The following is a 24718-nucleotide window of genomic DNA, read 5'->3' on the forward strand; positions in this document are numbered from 1 at the left end:
CAAATATCCTGAAAGTCCAGAGTGAATATTCAGTGAATATAACAGGGGAAACTGTTTTCTTCCTGAAATGATACTCACTTTAGTTCTTTTTTCTGCTACAATCCAAAAGCTTTGTTCTCTTCATGCACTTGTCAGCAACAGTAAGCAAATGTATTTGCAGGTGCTGTAGGTTCTCTAACTTATGTTAAGCCCTTTGCCCATGCTATAGATTTTCAAACTTGATATAAGCAACAATTATAGCTCGGTGATGGTTAAACATAGCTTGACATGAAAACATCACTATCTTAGAGGGATATGTTTTTCCACTCCCAATTTAATGGGAAGATATAAGTCAGTATGCTTTGAGTACCTTTGGGTTTCCAAAACATCCATCTGAATTGGAGGTGTCTTGCTTGGGGTTTTATTATTGCCCTGTAAGCTAACATGAGAAGACAAGTAATTCTTAATTTTAATATGCAAACAAACCAGTGTCTATAAACCTCTGTGTGTAAAACGCAAGACAGAACACAGCCCATATTTTCTTTCTATGAGGATCTTTTCAGGCAGACCAGTGCTCTGCAATAAGTAAACTTCTGCTAAAGAAAGCAGGACTACTTAATAATGTCTGATAAAAAAAGGAAGACTTTCACAGTCTAGGACTAAAGTCATGCTGCTATAAAATATGAAACCAAATCTTTTTTTGCTTTTCCTTCAGTTGACTAAAATAGCCTGGGACAAGATGTCAATATTGAATTAAAAAGAATATTACAAAAGGAAATGTGGATTCATAAAGAAGTATGGATTCAAAGAAAATACTTCTGACAGAAAATCCAGGTAAATGTTTTGTGGCACAACAGGAACTATGCAAAGTGCAGGGGTTTAAGGAAGAACATCTTTTAATGGTTGAAATTGGTGTTTCTGAGGTGACTATAAAGACAAAAAATTACAACAAATAATTATTAATGCAGTCTCTTCTTTGTTGTGTTTCATGCAATAATTCCTTTATTCTCATTTACATCTTTTAATACCACACAGCACTCTGAAGTTGTGAAGTACAAGTTGTAGAAAGATCAAAGTTTACTCAGATTTCCAAAAGACCTGCAGAATGTGGAAAATGACAAAGTCCTTATGATGCAGAGCCAAAATTGCAAAAAATGACTACCATTTGCATAATCAGTGACAAAATAGAAGCCGATGTTTTTATAAAGTAAAAACATAATTATAATGCTTGCTGTTTGCTATACAAAGAATTCCATAGATAAAGAAACTTAAGTAATGTATAGTAAATGACTCAGAAGCTAATAATTTATCTTCCATCCTTAAACGTCTTTCAAAAACAATGGATGCTCATGAGACGCAATGTACTGGCAGGTCCTGGGGTCTGCTGCACCTGAATGGGGACACCACTTGAGTGGGAGAGTGCTTTCCCTTGATGAAGAAGATACGAGTTCAGGATCCAGAATTTGTTTAGAATGTCCACTTCTCTGCTGAATTTGTCACCAGGGAACCAATTAGTGAGTCAGTACCAAATAAAAATAATTGGTTTACACTTGATCCTGGTCCGTAGACACTAAAATCAATTCAACTGTACTGTACATGATACATTTTAAAAGGTGCTGGTTTCTTGCTTAGATTGTGGATTTTAATGACACTTTAATAATTCTTCAGAAATGTATTGCTGCTTATTGCAAAAATGAATAGTGCCACTATTTCTTCAACTATAAAATTAGGTATGTTTTGTAAAAATAAAGCACATTAAATCTTCATTTTGTAGGTCAGTGTTAACAAAGGTCCTGATGTTGCTGGTGCATAAATGCAAAGGCTCATTTGCTGTCTAGAAAGTAGAAGAAATGTTACTGTTTATCAGAAAGCAGTGGGACAAGAAAACAGGTAATACTCAAATTTCATATCTCCAAGACACCACACTTCCGTTATTAAGCCCAATTCATCAAGCTGCAGAGAAAAGTTCTCTGGTAGACTTCATAGATAAGGCAATACATGTTCCCATTCAAGAAGGATGAGCTTCTCAACTCTCAAGACCTGCACATAGCCAGACAAGGAGTGCTAACTAGTTAATCTGCTCCAGGCAATCATTTCTAGTCTTGGTTCTCCCTTAAGACCACCTTCCCTTGAGAGGTGTATATACTACTATTTTTGAGATAACTATTTGCTTATTCTCTTTGTTATCCATTGAATAAAACTACTCTTCAGTTCCACTGTCTAATCTTTTATTTTATTTTGTATATCTATCTCCTGTTTTTCCAATTGTTTACAAATCTTCCCAAAGGCAAAATTTTATAATATTCAAAACTGAGGCTTGTTAAAGAAAATACACATCTCCTGTGATTCTTTTAAATTTAGTGAATCAAGTCATCTTCAAGGAAAAATTTTCTCTCTACTTATACAGGAAAAAAAAAGGCGTGTGAGAATCCAAGGAATCTGACATTCAGGGCTCATTAGGCAGTAACAAGATTTTAATAGAAAATAGTTACTGAAAAAATTTTGTAACTACTATGCTCTCTTTTGAAAACATGCTTTCCCACTAGAACACATCTTTTAAAATTGTTTAATTTTCAGTGGATTATTTTATTTCTCTATTACATAAATGGTTATATGAATACTTTGTTTAATCATAAAATTCATTACTGAGCTAATTATCTTAGAGACAATGCAATATTTCCTTTATTTATTGTAATATGAATATATTAAGTTAGCATTTTGAATATATCCTATATATGCATAATTGTTCAGTCTTCTTTATAGTGGCAGAAATGATCAGAACAAAAGATTGTGTTACCTTCCTACACGCAAGCACTCAATCTCAAACACAAAAAAAGAAATACTGATCTGAAGATTCTACTTTACAAAAATCATCAATTTGACTGATTCACAATTTGAAAATGGACAATTCTGCACTGTTAAGTTTACAGTTTTCTAGACCTTCTGCAGAAGATAGAATGGATGCAGATGAATCCCTGGCTATTGGAATCTCATGAAATTGTATAAGGTATCAGATGTGATAGTATATGTAACATATTTGGCATAATCTTGGCACATAGTAAAAGCTTCAGAGTTAGCAGCAGCTCCAGAATCTCTGTGTAAAATAGCTTAGGATCATCAATCTGATTGAAAGTAAAATAAGAAGACATTCTGAGTTGTGGTTTTTAAATAAGTGTATTGCTTTTATCTTTTTTTTTTTATGTGCCTGGGAAGGGGGCGCTGGTGAAAACTATGGGTGAAGTGAAAAATTCTCCCCCACAGGCCACATCAGTGGCACCTATAATTATTTTTAAAAAGGCTTCCACTTAGGGAAGATAGGATCAGGCATTCATTCATTACTGTTTATGTACGAGGTGACACGGACACTAATATCTAAAACACAGAGGCCTGAACCACCTCTACAGTTTTGCTAAAACTCCACTCAAACACTGTCCACAGTTATATTATTTTTTCTCTATACTCTGAGTAATTTAGTTTTACTGTGTAGAACACTATTTTATTCTATTCTTTTGTGTTGTAATCAAATTTTAGCTCATGAATTTTAACTGTTCAGCTGGCTTCCATATTAAACATCCAGGATACACACCTTGGTTTTGGACAGTACGTGTCCAGCCTGTCTATATGTAGCAATCCTGTATTTATATTATGGTTATCTTCATTTTAAATTTCATTTTACTTCAGTGTTTACTCGAAATGGCATATTTTATCTCTATCATTTATTATTGGGTTTTTAGTTTCTTATTAATTTCTAGCTTAATTGTCTTTTTATTTTCCCCTGTAAATTTTAATCTCCCCAATATCTACCACTTTCAATTTTACAAAAGCTTTTCTAGTCAACATGTTAAATTATTTTTTATTTTTTAAGTAATTAACTAGAAATTATCAAGAAATGAAATCAGTATTTTGAACAAAACTGTATGTTGTAACTTTTCAAAGGTGACAATTTTATCTTTTATCCCTTTTCTCTCAGAATAAAGATATAATACAGTGATCTGCTTGATATTCATAGGTATTATTTACTCATTAGTCTTCATTTATGTCTTTGTTTATAATAAGCATCTCAAAACTTCAAGGACATATTTAAAAATGATAATTGGCTAGACATGTCCAGAAAGAGTTACAACCTAATTTATAACCCCTCTTTGATAAAATGAAAACAAGTAATATATAAACTAACATTACAGAAGTAATATACATATATATATATATATATATATATATATGTATTTAGTATGTACTTACTTATTTTGTTTTCTTTGATCTGCAGGCACAGTATGAAATCATGAAAGCAACAAACATCACCATACCAACACTGAGTAAGGCAATTTCTACCACACCAAGGAGTTTTATTTTTCCAGTCACTTTGCTTCTGAACATTGCTGCCTTCTCATCACCAATGGTACCAGTCTGTAATCAAGTTAATAATTAGCATTATTTTTGTAGATCAGTGGAGCAAAATACTTAAAATCCTCTACTTATGTATCACTCTTTTCTCCAAACACTCATATAGTTGTTAGTCATCTGTATCTATAATACAAGCCACTGAAATCCCCTTCCCTTGTTAAAGAAGACAGTAGGTGCCAGGGTAGAATACAGAGTGAAATATAATCTTCTTCCTTTTAGACATGTTCTCTGGCACTCCACAACACACTAGTCTCCACTGATCCTTAGAACTGTCTTTTTAAAATCTTTCACAATTTTCCAAAGTATATTTTCTAGTGACAGAGGAAAATGACAAGGGTCTACTATTTCATTCCCTCTAAAGACTTATGTAATGCATTTCCTAATTCTATGGCTAATCAATTTCATTTGTTTACACTAAAAATAATCTTGTCAGGCAATAGGAGAGAGACCTAGACCTGCTCTAACCTGGATTTTTTAAGCTTGGTTGGCTTTTATTAACTATAATATTCAATGAGTCTTGAATTATTTGGAGTTAGGTGAATTCAATGACTCTTTCCTAACACAAGTACCACGAGAAGAAAAATCTGTTTAATAGGTGCATTTTGAAATTAATCTAAAATGATTAAAAAAGTGCTTCATCTTTCTAAAAGTAAACTGAAAACTAACACAAATTTGGTGCTTCCATGTGGGTTGGTTCTCTCAAATAGCTATAATTAATAATATATAAACTCATCTATATAGCCAATGAAAACACACAACTTCAAATACTATACATATATAGCATGGGGCAAAAGTAGGTGTACAGCTGTTTGTATGGAGAACAATACAATAATTAATAAATAATAATACAAGAATAAACTGTTTCATGTACTCACAACTATAAACCTTTCTGCCTCATGCTGCATATTAAATTTTGAAAGATTAGAAGCATGTTTACATACAACAAGGTTTACTGACTTTAATGACTCATAGATTAAAAATACTAACCTCATTAAGCCACAGAACAGGCACTATGTAGTTCCTAGTCAGATGCTTTAAAGCCCTGTAACATAAATAAAAAATAAAAGTATATTATTATATATAACAGAAATTTTAGTAATTATCAGTGTAAAAATATTCAGAAATTAGTTGTTCTTGCAACTTGATTAAGTTCCTTGGTTTTTGTTCCCTGTAATGAGTCTTATAAACTTTATTAAGGCTGTTTCTTAGACATATTTCTTTCTAAAAACCTTTATAACACATATTTATAATTAGATTCACTTTTTCTAAGTACACATTTTAAACAAATTCATTTAAAGGGGAAGTGCATATTCTAGAAACTATTGTCACACAAATATTTGGAAAGCTAGCAAAATGAGAGGTGCCACCAAATACTTCAAATCAGCCCTGGCTGGTGTAGCTCAGTGGATTGAGCATGGGTCTGCAAACCAAAGGGTCAAGGTTCAATTCCCAGTCAGGGAACTGGTTGCAGGCCAGTTCCCAGCAGGGGGTGCATGAGAGGCAACCCCACATTGATGTTTCTCTCTCTCTCTCCCTCCCTTCCCTCTCTAAAAATAAATAAAATAAAATAAATCCAAAAAAAAAGAAAATACTAAGAATCACATACTGATAACCTTGGTCAGGAGACTTACTCAATTTTTTTTGTTGTCTTGACCAATAAGTTGACCTGCAGCCGTTTTGCAAATTGTAAAGTGAATCCAGTTATCTAAAGAAAGAACAAACTAAAATTATTATTAAGTTATCCAAAATGTATTTCTACTGCTATATAGAACCTAAGGTGAAACTGTTCTACTTGAAACTTGTAAAATATATTAAATAATTAGTTGGACATATTAAATATTTCCTATATAACTATCCATAATCCCATCAGCTGCATAAGCATATAGACAGGCACCTGCACACACACGCACACAGACATGCACATACAAGTACATACACATAGAACTCCTTTGCCCAGCCTAATTTCAAGGCCTCATTTAGATTTGTAATATTTACCAGAAATGGTTTTGGGGAATCAACAACAACAATATCAGTACTGAAACATAAGAGCTTATTCAGTTTATTTAGTTCCTAAACTATGCATAGTCAAATATATATTCAGTTAGAATCCATGCATCATCAGTTTAATAATACTATCATTATTTAAAATAAAATATTACTACTAAAATTCTGGCCTTTCATTTAATTTTTGAAAATGGAAATATAAACATAATTTGAAAATGGGAATATAAAAGCAATTTAAAAATTAAAAAACTATGTGCTCATAGGATTTTTTATATTTTGACACTAAGTATAATAATTCTTGCCCTAAATTCATACATATACCCATAAAATTTCCTTTGATTCACATAATATACTGTCTCTTCATACAAGCAATACTTGCAGTTAACTATAAAATAAGCATAAACTAACAATTTATATCAAACTGTTGTAAGCCAATTAGAATTATTACTATAAGGGGTACTTATGACCTATTAACCATTGAAAGTGCTTAAAAAGTTCTTTAATTTTAAAAAGTAAAATTTTTTGTTGTATTTTCCTGTGTATAATGTGCACCCACATTTTAGTACTACCCGTTTACAATGTGCAACCTTATTTTTCCTTCAAAACTTCAGGCAAAAAAATGTGCATTATACACAGCAGAATATGGTAAATTCCCTTGATATGTTATAAAAGCAATTGAAAAAAAATCAATGTAGTTTTCACTGAAATAAAGGTGCTAATCAAGATTGTGATTCAATAAATGTGATTGACAAGGAAGGAATTTATTTTTTCTTTAACTTCATTTAAGAAAACAGCATTAAAGAAGGCAGATCAATGGTATATTTGCTTACAGGTTCAACATCTAAGTATGTGCTGTGATCTTCTTCAATTGGGTTGAGACCAACAATGTTTTCTAAAATTTCAGGACTTGCATGTAGGAAATGAGGAAGCGAAATGATCACAGGTTTTCCTGAATTAAAATAATTAGAAATAAATTATTTTCCTGATTTCACATACCACTCATAAAAGATTCCTTGAAAATACAACTTTTTAAATTTAAAAAATGCATAGTTGTGTTTGAACACAAATTTCAGGGGTGAGGGTGAAGAATTATAACATCTGATTACTATTGTACAAAAGTAAAATACAAAATTCTACATCATCCTACTAACAGTCAGTTGATATCTGCTGTTTGTTCCTTAAGTGTTAATTTTTACTATGTAAGGTTTGGCTGATGAACACAGTTTCAACCATATATGTTCATGTTATGGGTGGTAATATTTCTATGGATTGAGAATTAATTAATTTAAGAGGTTTTTCTTTCTTTATTCACACTTCTCCCAATATGAAGAAGGTGAATAAACCAAGACAGATCCCAAATTATGCATAAGTCAATTTTTGCCTCGGAGACATACTAAAATATATATTTATTATTATTTACTATTTTCAAGAAAAGAAAAATGGCAGATGCATACATTGGGATGCTCAAAGTATTTTGGGAATTATTTTTCTTTTACTCTAAATCTAAAAAAAAAGCACAAGTATTGTACATAGCAAAGGAAACCATCAAAAAAAAATATATAGAATGGGGAGAAAATATTTGCAGACCAGATATCTAATAAGTATATAAAATCTAAAAATCTACAAGGAACCCATACAACTCAAAAAGAAAAAGAGCAAATAAATATACAAATACACAAATACATACATAAATAACTTAATTTAAAAAATGGAAAAGAGCCTAAACAACCATTTCTAAAATAGCACAGGGATATATCAGTATGATTTTACCTAATAATTAATTTTTGCAGCACTGAAATGCAATTGGAACCTCAAACACAACACAATATCAAAACAGAAATTGCCTACCATCACCCTTACTTTCTGTCCTTATTGCATTCTCGTCTTAAATTTTTGGTGGAAAGGGATCCTGGGTAAAGGTAATATTTTAAAGATGCTGTAAATTATGCCATGAACTGCAATATTGAGAACATTTACTCACCTTGTTTGCATTTGCTAATGTCTAACAAACCAGAATATGTACAATTATTTGTGGTCTGTAGGTCTAGGCAGAAACAATCGTTATCTGGATTTTGAACTGGAGATGCAAAGGCCTTGGGTGGAAGACCAAATCTATACACAGAAATTCCTTTCAGATCATGTTCGGCCGTGAACACAGCATAGATGGACCTAAATGCAGAGAAGACAGAGCTTCATTCCAGGGAACTGAACTACAATCTGGAGATTCACTTTTTCTTATTTTCAGATTTATGTTCTTGCTTTAACTTAGCAAAATCCAATACACTCATTAGAATTCCTTATTTTTAAGAAGTTCTTATGAAATTTTAAGGCATATCAGAACCCAACACCTTAGTATGAGCTATTTTTACCTTTATTTTCAAAAGCTTCTAAGAATAGTTTTTGCTTGTGAAGTACCATGGTGTATTGATACTAAAGCCATTTCTCACAATTTATTTTCTTTATAGATTAAATAGCTATATGACTGCTTCGCATCATTTTTCTGTGTGCAATGAAATAAAAATAAAATGTCTGAGGCCCTGGCTGGCATGGCTCAGCAGATTGAATGCCAGCCTGCTAACCGAAGGGTCACTAGTTCAATTCCCAGTCAGGTCACATGCCTGGGTTGCAGGCCAGGTCCCTGGGGTCCTGGGAGAGGCAACTGCATATTGATGTTTCTCTCCCTCTCTTTCTTCCTCCCTCCCCCTCTCTCTATAAGTAAATTCTTAAAAAAAATAAAATGTCTTTCAAAACCATCATGGAGAAAAAGGCCACTTGCTCGCAGTGGTGTGTGCATGTTAGTACTTGATATATCCTATAGTCCATCACATACCAGGTGTCCACCATAACCCAGGTAACATGCTGGGGCTCAATAAGTATTTCTTCCAATCTCCATATAACTCGATATGAAAAAAAAATACTGCTTTCTTTAATTTCACAGATGAGGAAAAAATTCAAAGATTGTAAATACTTGCTCACAACCACATAGCCTTTGGGAACAGGGCTAGGATTCAAGCATATTACTTTGGGCTCCAATGTTGTGTGGTATCTACTAGGCCCCGTCAGTTTGAAAAAGACGCTGTAGTAGAGATGGAGCACATTAATCAACATAGTTCTGTGAGTGACATCATCTTCTTTGGGCATCTTTAGAAAAACTGGGCATGGAAGGCTAGACTTGACTGTGATTAAACATAATACTAGTTTAATGAAAGAAAGAGTCCTAGCTTAGAAATGATAAGAAGAGAATGATTTATATTATGCAAAATATCCTATATCTTTTAATTTTTATTGTATTTTGTTGCTTATGCTAATAAACACATTATGATTTCCATATTGTATTTGTTCTTACTAAGTCAAGAGAAGTTTCACTAAGTGTATCTCATTTTTCTCAAATAATATTACTAAATATGAGATTCTTGTTCTGTATTTTGTTACCTGGAGTATAAAGTTCTGACTCAGAAATATATCAGCGCCTTTGTCTTACCTGCAAATGTCAGAGGAAAAGAATTGCAGAACCCGAGTCTTCTCCACAAAAGGAGGAAATGAGGCTGCATCTATTTAAAAATTAATCCAGTGACAAGGGGTTAGATGTAATGTGTGTCCTTGAAAAATCTAGAAATCTCTATTTCAGCATGAACAACTAAATAATGCAAATATTATTTGTAATTTTAAAACTCTCTAGTAGCCACATTTTTAAAAAATAAAAAGAAACAAGTATGTTTTATTTAACTCAATATATCCAAATATTGTCATTTAAACATGTAGTACAGTGGCACCATTGTTACCATGAAATTGATTTAGAACTCCTTTTTGGTTTGCATTATATGTTTTATAGTAATTCATTCATCTGCTCTAAGGGCTATTTTTTTTTAAATAATTTTTTAAGTTTCTCTCATTGAACAAAATTTTTTGCACATGGTTTGAAAACATATCCATCAAGTTAGAAAGGACATTTTTTTAATTTATTGAATTTCTGCTATGTTTATGCTTATGGCACACACTGGGTATATGAAGAAATAAGGAGATAACCCCTCTGATTCCTCCTTAAGTAAATATCACCAAAATGAGCCACTACTGAATGTTTTTATTTAAAATGATAAATTCTACCCTTAAATTATGAATTTCAGGTTCTTTTTCTGCTAAGTCTCCAACCTTATAATGTCATTGCTTTTCATTTATACTCTTGAGATAAGTAAAGTATAACAAGATCACAGTGAACTTCATCCTGGCATTCAGAAAACTGGATATTAAAGATTAGCTTAAACTCCTCAGATTGGTCCCTGAATGGGCATTGTCCACAACTGCTTTCCCAACACCTCAACCATGAAAGAAAAATAATGCATTGAAAAGCTTTAAAAATCTATCTGAAATATCACTGAAGATGATATCATAATAGTACCAGCCATTACCATTGGCCATGACCGCCAAAGATAGCTGATATTAGAGGGCATTAAAAAACATTTAAATGTATATCAGTATTTGTATTTTATGTCTCTTCAAACTTACTGAAGAAGGTAGAGAAAGCATTTTTAAATTATGATGAAAACACATTGGAACTTCTGTTTCATTTGTCTCTTTTTCCCTAGTGCCATTACCAAGAGTCTGTCTCACTGGTATCACATCAAAGTACCATGCACTCCCCAATTTACCTCCACTCCTGGTTTGTTTTACTTCTGTTTTCTTCTTGGATACTTTAATTTCATGCCAGTTGCTCATTTATTTATACTATTGTCATTAATGATTTCTCTAGCTTCTTTTTTAAAACTTCTCTACTTCTTAGCTTTGGCAGAAATGTTTAATGACATTTGTTTTTCTTAAAGCCAAAAAGGACCCTTTAGTATTTAGGAACAGCACAGCATATTTCACTCTGCATCTAAGACTGGAGTATTATGCTCATACAAATACAAGAGCTAGTAGTATTGGCACACTTTACAATTTGTCTGCAGAAATGCTCTACTTAGAAATTTCTTCCTTTCTTTCATTTACCCCCCGGCTCAAAGCTTTACAAAGCAAACCTCAGTGTTTTTTTTTTCCTGTTTTTCTGTAGGGAAGTGATAACAACATTAAATAAAACTGCCAAAGTCAACAATACTTAGGTATCCCTCACATTTCCTTTTTTAGTCCCTATTTTCTGCATAACTTTGTATTTAATGTTCATCTTTATTATATTGTTTTCCTACAGGGTATTGCCTCATCAACTTTGTGAACATCATTCTTCTGCCTCTACTTAGTTGTGAAAAGCTTACCTCTGACTTTAATTACTCATGGTATTCAATTCCCATTGCTCTTTAAAATCTTAATTCTTTTTTTTTAAGATTTTATTTATTTATTTTTAGAGAGGGAAGGGAGGGAGAAAGAGAGAGAGAGAAACATCAATGTGGGGTTGCTGTGGGTCATGGCCTGCAACCCAGGCATGTACCCTGACTGGGAATCAAACATGCGACACTTTGGTTCACAGCCCGAGCTCAATCCACTGAGCTACACCAGCCAGGGCTAAAATCTTAATTCTTAAATTAATAGGCATTTGTGTGCTTTGCTTTTCGGCAAGGAGTACACTCAGCCATATCTAACCACACTATAAGTTCATAGTATTGTCTTTTTCCCAATTCTAATTCAGAGTGTCCATCTTTTCATACATTTGTCATGGCTCATAAACATTTAAACTTGTTTTGTGTCCTTTTCTCTCTCAGAATGACCACCTTATTCAAAATAGATGGATCTGTCTCGCAACTTCATTGATTCTACCTCAGCTTGAGGTTCAAAACCTCACTTGGAATTATGATGTACCTTTTGTAAGTATTTTGGTATTTTTATATTTTTCAATGTTCAATTATTACCTATGCAGTATTTGTAAAAGATGTGAATAGTAACCAGTTGTCTAAGTTTTTTTTAACACCTTCTATTGCCAGAGAGGAAGTTCATTAAGTAAAGTTTCTACAAAGCAAATATTCCCCTAGTAATTCAATAAAGGTTAATCCTTGATGGTTAATCTTTAGAAATTTTATCACATTAAACAGATATTTACTAAACCTATATAAGAATAGAGAGTCTGAAGTATATTCTGGGGATATAAAGTCAGGTAAACACGTAATCTAATCTTCAGAATCCTGTGGGTATTGAAGGTGAATTTGTGGGAGAGGGACATGGGTTCATTGTGATTATTACAAAAGAAATGCTCTTACCTGTACCATTAACCATGTCACAATAACTTGACCAATAACCGAGAGTCCTTATGAATAAAAAGAAAGAAATAAACATTCTCATTTCAAGAGCACTTTTCTCATGTTACTTCATCTATTATGATGCAATACTTCTGCTAAGATAAAGTTTAAGTGTGACAAATGCTAAGTTTAAGAAATGTTCTAAATCTTTCAGTCCATATTTTCTTTGAAGTCTTCATCTTGTTGAAATAGATTAAGTGACTGGTACCATTAAGTAGCTAGATTATAAAATAAACTGCTTAAATAGAAACAATTTGGAATAGACAGTTCTGAAAAAAGAAAATGGAGAAATGTTGATCAGAAATTCAGATCTCTTCTTAAGGGATTTTTTTCCAATTGTAGAAATAAATTATTTGGTATTATATTGAGTGTTCAAACTGAATAGGAGGAAAATAGTAAGTGCTAACTGATGTAAGCTCTGTATGAGGGAAAAGAGGGGAGTGGGTAGGAGGAAAGAAAGAGAAGCAGATGGTTGATCAATAGGGATAAGAACCATGTAGATAATCAATTTATATATTTGCCTCCTTTTAACTCTGGCATGAGCTGGCATTAAAATAGGACAGAGTTTATTAATTTATACTGAGCTGTCTAGATAAGATTGACAGCTATATATGTATGTGTGTGTGTGTGTGTGTGTGTGTGTGTGTGTGTGTATATATATATATATATATATGCAATAACAAACATAGTAGTAATAGTTTCTCTGTATCCTCAGCCACCTTTGGTGATGGAAAAATGTTTTTTTTTTCTTATTCCTAACATATCAGCCAGTGAGATGTCAGTGCAAGTTGATGCTTCTTTTTAAAAACAGAATAAGCTGTCAATCATGCTCAGTGTTGCTGTGACCAGTTAAACTAACCTTATCATCATCTTAAACTGATGGGAAATTCTTCCTCCAATTAGGAGCACTTAGTAACCAGAGGGGAGGTGGGAGGCGTTAATGGGGGGAAGCAGGGAAGGGACTTTAGAAACAACTATAAAGGACATGTGGACAAAACCAAGGAGGGGTGGAATCAGGGGAGGGAGGTGGGGATGGCTCAGGGTAGAGCGGTGGGGGGAAAATGCAGACAATTGTACTTGAACAAGAATAAAATTTAAAAAAAAAACTACAAAAAAAAGGGACACTTAGCAACCCCCCTCAAAATCTTGCTGTAATATTGAAATGGAGAAAATGTTCATGTTCCTCAATATATAAACAGTGATGTGGTTTCCCTGAAATGAACATTGGGAAGTGTTTGTTTTGCTCTACTAGACTTTTTTATAAAAATATGTGACTATGGACTCTGTAGAAGAAAAAGTACTACACTAGTGAGTATGTAACTGTTGTAGTAAATTTTTATGTAGGGACTCAGGTATGAGGAAATGATTAATATTAACAAAAATATTTCATCTCTTCCAAATTTGAATATTTTTTCAGGAAATAAGTGATTAAAAGCATATTTATTAACTTTGAGGAGAAGAAAAGCCTTTCCTCCCTGACATTTATTAGGGTTCTTCTTATTTTACACATATGATAAATAACCTATTTCAGCTGCACAGGCAGGACTGAGGAAAAGAAAATCATGGCTATAAGAACATGTCCCATTCCATTACTACTTTAAAGGAGACATGCTCTTTATTTTCAGGTTTAATATGTAAATTTTAAGACTACTTGAAATGCTCATTTTATATTGGAATTGATAAGAATTTTAAAAAACTGAGTTACCATATAAGAACTAATTTCAAGAAATTTTTGAAGGGGAAAGTTGCATGGATTCATTGAGCTTTTATCTTTATAGACACATTAGGTCATGATAATGAAATGAACAATTTTTACTTGATATGCTGAGTAAAAAAGTTAAACAACCCAGTAAAAATATTTTATACCTACTAGATGATCAGTTCATGTATTGATTTTCTCCCTTTTTGCTTTGTGGTTATCTAATTGGCTGGGTGCTCCATAAGGTTGGTTATGCAACAGAAATGGAAATAGTCCCTTTGGATTTCTTGTGTAAGAGAACCTGTGCACTAGAGTGTGACTAGCTGTCATATCTGAAGGATTAATGCCTGGTAGAACAGGAGTTTTCAGGGCTGAGACCCAGGTAGATTTGTTTCATGGGTAGGCATCTGTGCCGTGCCTTCCCAGTGAAGTGAATGCCCCTCCTGCCTTAGAGTACCTTAGCAACACACACACACACACACACACACACACTCTTAACCTGGATACTTACTTTTCACCTTTGTAAGTGTCAATTATGGCAACGTTGCTGATATTATCTTTTCCATTGAAAACTGTATAAACTCCATCTGCAGTGTCATTGTACTGAACAGACAAGAAAAAATACCTTTAAAACAACCCATACTCTCCAAGTTATAAAATATCTAATTAACTCACTTTTGCATTTTTCAAAGACTGGTTATTCATAATTTTTATATGATTTAAAACATATATGCAATGAAGTTTCAAAATTATTGGTCTTTAACGTGTTAAAAAGATAGAATATGAAATATGCCTAGAAATATGTGCTAGATGCTGAGACAAAGGAAGAAATCAATCAGAAGTTTATATAATTCAGACTCTAGTGCTCTTTGTCATAATTAAGCTAGCAAGACTATTTTGATTACTGCTATTTTATTGAGGTGAGGGGGTATTGAACAAAACCTTTGAGAACAATGATAGATACTAGGGGTATTCTGAATGTTAAGATCTTGAATAAGTAGTTACCAAAAAAATTAGGTATACAAAATTAAAAACAGAATTACCCAAGGAAAGAGTTATGAATATTTGAATTAAAAAATAATAACTGAGTCTCTGATCCCTTAAGGTTCTCTACAATGATACCTAATTTTAATTGGTAGATAATGTTGTAACCATAAATACTATTTGGATGTATAATAACAGCAATGCACTGGAGAATATAACTAATATCACATAGAGTACCAAATCATAGTCAAAATTCCAATTCAAGGGTCAGCTTGTCCTATTTATAATTCAAAACATTAAGCTGTAGCTAAGTCTATCATTAAATTCCTGTTTTCCTTAATGTACAAACTGCCATTTCATGACATTTATAGACCACTAGAAGTTCTTACTAACAAACTCCATAAAGTAGGACATTTTACCAATCTAGTGTGTGCAAATTTAGGCTTTTAAATTTACATTTAAACAATGTATAATAGGTGTAGAAAAGAAGGAATGATAGAATGAATACATTTAACACAATAAAAAATATGGTATTAAACTTGACTTTTTTGAGGAGGTAAATTAAAACTGAAAATAGTGCTCAAAGACTTACCAGCTTATATCTAATTTTAGACAAATTTCATATTTATTAAACAATGAAAACTGATTAAATCGCAGCTTAATTTTAAATTTAATAGTTAAATTTAATAGATAACTAAATTTTCGGAACTTGGAAAACTGAAGCCATGTGAGATAAAGACTTTTTAAGAATTAGAATATATGTTCCAAGATAATAAGTAGGGTTAGCACACTAAATTATAATATTATGAATTTCAAATGCCATTATATTTATCCAATTAAAGTACAACAATATCAAAAGGACAAGAAAAAATACCTTTAAACAACCATACTCTCCAAGTTGTAAAATATCTAATTAACACACTTTTGCATTTTTCAGAGTGGTTATTAATATTAATATTTGGTACTCACAGGAACGAATACACCAACTATTGTAGGAATACGTTTTGGCACGATTTTCAAGAATGGGTCCTCGTAGCCCCACAATATTTCTCTCACAGTTCTTCTTTGAAACATACTTGACTTGGACTTTTTGATAAGTGAATTCAATATTGATTGCATAAACAAATTTGGATAGAGATGGGGTACAGCCTATAAAAAAAAACACTATATAAGACATCATTTGTATTATTAAATATTTAACAGATAAATAGATTAAACACTAGAATTAAGTTTAATGAAATTTAAAAAACTGTATCTCCAAAATTACTGTCAAATCTTGCCAGAACTAAAAGTAGAATTTGTCTAATCCCTAGATGAATGCATTTGAGTGCAGTTTCAACCACAAGGAAAGGACATTCAAAGTTAAGCCCCATTTTTTTTTAATACTACACTCTAAGTGGTTGATTCAGTTGATTATTTCATTTTTTTTCTAATGATCAAAATTTCATTCATATAACAACCTAGGAATACATAAATACTATCTATTGATAGTTCTAATAATGAGATTTTAGAGTAATTTAAAAGAAATAATTCTGTTTGCCTACTCACAGCTACAGCCAAGTTGAGAACAGTGTAAGTGTCATTCTCTGTTCCAAATGACATTGACGGTACGAAGATGGCACCATTGGGCTGCACAAAAGAGACTGTGTTTGTCTCAGAATCATGGGTTATATTTTCCTTGGCTAGGTAGCGAACTCTGAAATACAAAAGTAAATAAAATTCAAAATTATTGTTTAAAGTAAACATTAGTTCTCAAATGCAACATTAGTGCAACTTTTTTTTAGTATGTAGAATATGTCAGAAATAATGCTAAACAATTAGGTTCAAATGGTAAAGATGCCAATGCTGAGTCTCTAGCAAATTAGAAAAGGGAGTCTTAAATTTGCCTAGCAAGGAGAATTAATGTAAGTAAATACAGAAGTTTACACAGAGGCCATCGTAAAAAACAGAACGGATAGAAATCCAGGCTTGGGACAGACTTTAGGTGCAGATAAGGGTCAGGACACATTTTGTAGCAATTCCATGTAAGTGGTCTGAATTACAAAGAGAAGTTCAGTTAGGTGAAATAGGTTAGAAAGTGGAACATATAAGATAAGAAGAACATAGCATATTTTTAGAAATTTGAATGATTGGTTGAATTATAAAGTGAGAGGAAGGATAATTTCCTTGCTCAGACCAATTTCCCTCCCCTTCCCATATATTAAATACTGATTAGTTCTAAGCTCTTGGCTCTAATGTCTCTAGGCTTCAAAGTACCAAGTACATTTTGTAAGTGTGTTGAAGAGTGATTATTATGGAGAAAAATATTTTAACTTACAAGATGATCACTGAGATAAAATAATGTACACATCTTTCATTGTACTAAAATAATGTATACATCATATATTTGAATGTGTATGATGTAAAGTAAGTAGATAACTAAGGTAAAGACTGAAAAAAAAAACATGGGAGTGAAATGTAGAAAAAATACTCTTTGCTCAGGTATAATAAAAATGTAAATTTCGCCCTGGCTGGAATAGCTCAGTGGATTGAGTGCAGGCTGAGAACCAAAGCATTACAGGTTCGATTCCCAGTTAGGGCACATGCCTGGGTTGCAGGCCACAGCCCCCAGCAACTGCACATTGATGTTTCTCTCTCTCTCTCTCTCTTTCTCCCTCTCTTTACTCTCTAAAAATAAGTAAATAAAATCTTTAAAAAATGTAAATTTCTGTAGGGTGTGAGTATGAGTGTGTTGTGACCTTAGCACAGTGCCTGGTGCATGATGAGTTCTTATTAAATTTTTTTGAATGAATAAATTAATAGGCCTCATTCTTTCCAAAGAGAACTGCTCCTGGCTGGTGTAGCTCAGTGGGTTGAATGTCTGCCAGCCTGTGAACCAAAGGGTCACTGGTTCAATTCCCAGTCAGGGCACATGCCTGGCTTGTGGGCCAGGTACCCAGTAGTGGGTGTGTGACAGGCAACCATACATTGATATTTCTCTTCTCCTCTCCCTCTCTCCCCCCTATCTAAAAATAAATAAAAATCTTAAAAAATATAACTTCCAATTATCTAGAAATATTTTGTTTTTAATATAATGTCATCAAAACTTTATTATTTATTTTTATTTAGGTACTGAAGACAAACAAGGAATGTAAAAATCTAAAATAGCACCCAGGACAGTTTATTACTAGAAAATTACTATTTTACTCTTATATAACTGTATTTTAAAATTATATTTCATATTATTAATATTTAGAATTGAAATACTACAATCTTCAGGAATATATATGTGTATATATTAGCTAAAATATTTTGACCTAAATGCTAGAGCTTACTTACATTGCACTTATAACATTATACCAGTAGATGGCACTCGCTGAGAAAAAGTTGTTTAAACTGAAGCCTGTTTTTAGAATGTGCTTTTAAAACAACATAATCAGTCATTTTTTTTTGTTTAAAAATTACAATGTATATAGGTTTTGGAAAGTGCTGGCTAAAAAGGTCAAAGGAAGAGATTGCCCTTATATTTTGCCTGAAACTGCTTTCTTTGTATTCCTGACAAAACAAAGTATCTAAAATAAATAAATAAATAATAAAAGTTTGATCTGTGAATATCCTGAAGGAACTACTAAATATTCATAGAGATTATAGAAATGGTGTAGGTTGGGATATATGTAATTAAGACCTCAATCCAGAAAATTGTATGCTTTGACCCATGTCATATTTGTCAATAAAATTTCATGAAAGTCACTTAAGCAGCCGTCATCGAAATAAGCCATCATCCAAATAAGAGAAAGAATACCCTTCTATATGTCTAATTTATACTGGATTCCAAGCATAATTTAGGAAGAGGTAGGGTCACCTCAACAGGTGGAAGATTCTCAAGCTATTAACTTTTTCTGAAACGTGGTTTTCCCATTGTTTAAAGCATCCTAACAGACACGAGTGACTCGATTTTGGTGACATGGAGACAAGGCGACCCCAAGATGATCAGAAATCCCTATAACATTATTACATAATTAGAAGATTATTGTTTATAAACATTAACTGCAAATCCATCTTCCCTTCTTCAACCATCCCACCACTGCCTCTCCAAATGAATCTAGTATCTCTAATCTCACACTCCCCATTTTGTCCTTTGGAGACAGAGGTTAAAGTCTCTAGGAATAATAAGTACTTGTCAGCTATCAGAGCAGGACTAGCACTAGATTCAATATTGTGATTGTTTCCCCATATTATGAGTAAAATCTGTAAAGTAAAAAAAAAAAAACCTCCCCACAAACATAAAAATATAAACAAAAAACATAATTTTTCAAATTCTAATGATTATTCTCTTTCCTCACATGTATTCAATTCATCAGGTTATAATTTTTAAATAATATGCTTTTATGTTCATTAGGTCACATGTGAATTCTAGATTTTCAAAAGGACACATCATAGCTACAACATTTTTGTTTTGAATAAGATATTCATATAGGCTTTCGACAGTAACATAACACTATAAGCCCATGAAGAAATAAAAAGACTTTCTAAGGTAAGCTTTTGCTTTCTAACAAAAAACCAATTTTTTTTTGCAGAGTTGTAAATAGTCACAGACACGGGCACAGAGATAGGAGACTTGGGGCCCTCTCTATGTCGTGTGCTACTGCAACAGGCTCCACCCTCGCTGCTCTCGTTATTCCATTAGGTTTGGAATGTGAGTTATCTGTTGAGAACCATAATGCATAGAGAGAAAAACATTATACAAACAATGTTCTAAAACAAATAATGTACTAAAATTACAAATTGTAAGAAATGATTAAGATATCTATTTTGTGGCAAGAACTGATCATGGTATATAACTAGTTGTAATCCTTGAGGAAAAATCACATATTTGTATACCAAGTGATTCAGTGGAAATTGTGTTCCCATGTGGATCTATGAACATGCACCTGATCCTTGGTTAAGGTTAGTGATTTAGCACCTCATTCTCTCCCATTTTTTACTTTGATAGTGGGGAAAAAAGATTGTCTATAACTTAATAAGGAGAAAATATATACAAAAATCTAGGAGTCACCAGTTTCTAGGTCTGTGTGAACACAAACAAATCAATCACATCACATCCTTTGGTGTCAGTTTTATTTAATTACATAATGAAAAGTTCTGGCTAATTGTTTCCTTTTAATTCTTATAGCCCAAGATGCCATTCAAAAGTATGCTAAACTATTAGGAACATAGAATAAAGATACAGCATATTCAGTGTCACTACTGGAAAAATATATAATAATGAATATATAATACTATGTAATATATATTTTATATTTATATATGTAATATATGTATTTACATTTATTTATATGTTTACTTATATAATATATAAAAACATATAATACTGAATAAATAGAACCCTCCATTTGACATGGAAATTAGATTGAATAGAAATCCTTAGCATGTACCGTAGTTATGTAAAATAAATATAATGCTCTGGTTCTCAAATTTGAGTGTGTACTGGAGTCACCCAGAGGGGTTTGTAAAGATCACTACTGGTTTCCAAGCCAAGAGTCTTTGATCTATTTGGTATGGGGTAGAGTTTGAGAATATGCATTTCTACTAAGTTCCCAGGTGACTCTGATGCTACTAGCTGTGGGACCACACTTGGAGAACCTATACAATCTATATATTCAATTTAAAAATTAACAATTTTTAAATTAAAAAAATTAAAAATACTCCAGTTTTTAAAATTCTGATAGATTTTTTCCTATCAACAATGCATATTTCACAGGTGTAGAGAGTATATTCCACAAGTTTAAAACACCTATAACTTCTTAAATATAGGACAGTTATTTGATGGTAGTCAATTTACACTAAAATCTGTATTTCTTATAAGCATTAAATCCTTACATAAGGGTTTTATATAGGCAGAAACAAAATATTCTATGTATACCATTGGCAAGATAGTATGAATGTATTTCAAATCAATGGCATTTATTAAGTGGAAGCCTTTGTCACAGATCCATAGGATCCATGGAAGAGTGCTTGTGGGGACTTACTCACCTGTACGTGTAAGGCCCCATTTCCTTAACCTTAATATTGCTGCTGTTAAGTGCCACTTCATCTGGATTTTGCACATCATAGATCCAAAACTGTCTGTAAACATCTGTGCCAGTTTTAACCCAGTTTTTATAAGCAGTTGTACCTTCTTCAAGAACAACTTCCTATTAAAAAAGAACAAAAACAAGTTTGGGTTATTTCTTTGTAGTAAGGAAGGGCACTTCTGGGCATTTTAACCTTTAGTTAGCCAATGAAAAAACCATGATTAAGTACCATGTACATGAGAATCTTTGCAATCTTGCCACACACTTGCAATAGAGATGTTTCAACAAAGTATATTATAGCAACTTCTTTAGTTAACCTTTTACACAAAGAATCTGTATGTAATACTACACACGTCTGTTGATCTTAAGGCCAAGTATTGGCAAGCCTTAGAGAGTAACTCTATGGCAATATTGCAACAGTAACACAATTTATTAAGCAAATTTTATTAAAGCTGTTCCAAAAAGTTCTTATCTGGTAGAACATTAACTTTTCTTCTGCCCTCAGTGCATTGGATTGATGAGGCAAAACAGAAAAACTGAGAGAAAAATTTAGTGGTAATAGAAGCTTTTTCATTTTCTTCAAAACTTGGACACTTCAGGAGATACTCACTTAACATTTATTAAATTAAGAAAACAGATGCTTCCAAATTAAAAAAAAAACACAAATATGACTCCTCCACTTCAAAATCCTGCTCAGTATGTCTTTCCAAACTCTCAATATCCTTGCAGCAACCCAATGGTACTTTTTCAAAAATTATAAAAATCTAATTAATTTTTCAAATCCTCACCTGAGGACATATTTATTGATTTCAGAGAGAGAGGAAGAAAGAGAGAGAGAGAGAGACATCGATGTGAGAGAGAAACGTCAATTGGTTGTCTCCCATACTTGCCCCAACCAGAGATTGAACCAGCAACCTAGGTATGTGCCCTAACAAAGAATCAAACCCTCAGCTGTTTGGTGCATGAGATGATGCTCCAATCAACTGTCCCACACTGCCAGGGCTAATTCATTATTATTAGATTACTATGTTTTAAATAATAGTATTAAATAAGGAAGCTGACCTAATATTCTTTCATGAAATCCATTAAAAATTGTCAATGCCCTTTTGTGGTGGAAAAAGAATGCCAATGACAGAATCAGAAACCCTACATTAGAAATCTGTTCCTTTTTTTTTAGGATCTGTGGGACTGAGTGGAAAGTCATCAAATCCCTTAGGGTTAATTTCATTTTCTGTTGAATAAGGGGGTTTCATTTTTTTCTCCCAAATGCCTTCCACAGCTTTCACTCTGTGAGCCAGAAGCTATTGTACCTACTGCCAACAAAGGTGAATTTGTAGCAGGCAGTATTTCCAGTTATGAACCTTGGACAAAATGCCCAGATGGAAATCTTCAACTTACCTTAGTGTGCTACAGGAAGAGGAAGAACACTATGTCACAGAAAATGAACCTAAAGCAGCCCATGAATACAGGAAAAATATGATCTATTTGTTTCCTTCACCTGGAAACATCAATTCATAGAATGACAGATCAGGAAAGGACATTGGACATTATTATCACATTTTCTAAGAGAACATGCTGAGGCTCTGAGAAACCAGGTGGCTGGTCCAAAGAAAACTTAGGCACATCATAGAAGAATCACACTGAGAATCCCAGGCTCTGACCCTTAGACTAGTCCTCTTTTATACCACTCTATTACTTTTTTTCTGTCCCCTTTGTATTTAGTTGGTAAAAGTCAAATTGACTTTCATATCTTCAGGAAACTACTTATTGCTTAAAGCAGAGAAGAAGGGAATTCCTTAGAGAAGAACACAGCACCAATCTGAAACACCATTACAAAATCCTTCTGTTGCAATCATTTACACTGGGTATACTGGAGTTGCTGAAGTGATGGTAGACCCTATTACTTTTACAACCAATTGTCCTTGAAAAACTTGCCATTTGGTCACAGAAAGTCTGACTCCCATACTAACAAGCCCAATATTAAGACAAAATTACCTATGGATAATGTATTATGACTATTCTTCTAAGTGTAAAGATGTTTAATGAGGATGTTGAAGGTGAAATCTATATAGAAGCTGAGAGCTGTATTAATTTACCCATTTCAAAAGACTTACACACACACACAAACCTATTCATCTACATGTTACTCTCACACTCTAAGAATCTTAAGGACTAATATAATATCAATTGTCATGTACCTGTCAAGGCACATATTTTATTTTAGTTCTTAATGAAGGAAAATCAATAAGGGGCTTACAGAATTGAAAAGAGCCTGTGATAGAATGTTCTTGGCAGGAGAGAATACATTCCTAACTGTAATGCATATGCATTTAACGTAAGAGGACGTGGTAAGTGTAATATGCCTTTTCTCTAAGAGCCACAAATTACTTTGCCTTAACCGTTGATCTGATGATATTTTTTAAATGGGAACACTGAAATGCAAACATTTAAAGTATATGCATCGAATTATCAACTGAAAAAGTTAGCATCATCTAACCCCATCCATTTTTTCAGAAGTAGAAATAGGTCTTAGAGAAGACAGACATCTGATTCCATAACATATAACAATTTAGTAGCAGATAATATAGAAACCAGATATTTTTACTACAATTTTGTGTAGTGTCCATAGCATCATGATTTGTTTAATGACAAAGAAAAATATTAAAGCAGTCAAAATAGGAATTCATTTCCTCTGGTCCCAACACTACTCTATGTATTAGGAAATTGTATAATCACTCCTTGACTACCAAGACTAAATATGTCACGAGTACTTTCCAAAAGGATCGAAAGATTTTACATCCTTTGTGAATTTAAAAGGTCTTAATTTTAAATTGGATTTGGACTATCTAGCCTATTTTGCAAATCTTCACTAAATCTGAAGTATGAAGCTGATCATTATGTGCCCAGAAAAAGAATGTAATTTAAGATCATCTCACTTGGTTGATGTGTGCATCGGTATCTGTCCCTGACTTTAAGTATACAGATGACTCAGCCCCAGAAATGGCTGGATTCCAACCTGATGACTCATGTGGCATGATCTCCAGTTGGGTTTGAAAGACATTGAAACTTCTGTTTCATTAATTTGAAAGCAGATGTTTTTGACAGTAATATCTTCTATCTAGTCACACGCTCACTTGATTATTGCTATTGTAAGGAAACAGTACTACACAACTGACAGTTTAATATATGTAATTATTACAATGCCTTTGATATCTTCCCATGTGTGGAGTATTGAAGGCATAGTTATAGAAAATATATTGTTCCATTTCTCAAAGATATTGTAAAACAGAAAGAGGCAAAGAACCATGTATAGCAGATTTTAATCTATGAGTTAGATTCCCTTATCCTACCCTCACACTGACCAAGCACAGTGGCTT

At 32.8% G+C, this 24718-nt stretch overlaps 1 protein-coding gene across 10 annotated transcripts in view; it reads right to left on the reverse strand.

The window, feature by feature from the left end:
• Positions 1–958: 958 nt before the first annotated feature.
• Positions 959–24718, reverse strand: part of CD36 (CD36 molecule) — a 296355-nt gene continuing 272595 nt past the window's right edge. For 9 of the 10 annotated variants that reach the window (XM_045827386.1, XM_045827390.1, XM_045827388.1 and 6 more), the window contains 12 exons: positions 21301–21461; positions 16837–16984; positions 16258–16437; positions 14816–14907; positions 12567–12613; positions 9869–9938; positions 8369–8556; positions 7218–7336; positions 6015–6088; positions 5371–5425; positions 4222–4386; positions 959–1813 (listed from right to left, as the gene is read on the reverse strand). In XM_045827386.1, coding sequence (XP_045683342.1) covers positions 4222–4386; positions 5371–5425; positions 6015–6088; positions 7218–7336; positions 8369–8556; positions 9869–9938; positions 12567–12613; positions 14816–14907; positions 16258–16437; positions 16837–16984; positions 21301–21461 — 1299 coding nt within the window. In that variant the 3' untranslated portion in view covers positions 959–1813. The remainder of the gene's footprint in view (positions 1814–4221; positions 4387–5370; positions 5426–6014; positions 6089–7217; positions 7337–8368; positions 8557–9868; positions 9939–12566; positions 12614–14815; positions 14908–16257; positions 16438–16836; positions 16985–21300; positions 21462–24718) is intronic. The other variant, XM_045827392.1, reaches the window with a different exon arrangement.

The sequence above is a fragment of the Phyllostomus hastatus genome, unplaced genomic scaffold (assembly GCF_019186645.2).
Source record: "Phyllostomus hastatus isolate PE091 unplaced genomic scaffold, TTU_PhHast_1.1 phas_scaffold_78, whole genome shotgun sequence".
Classification (NCBI taxonomy): Eukaryota; Metazoa; Chordata; class Mammalia; order Chiroptera; family Phyllostomidae; genus Phyllostomus; species Phyllostomus hastatus.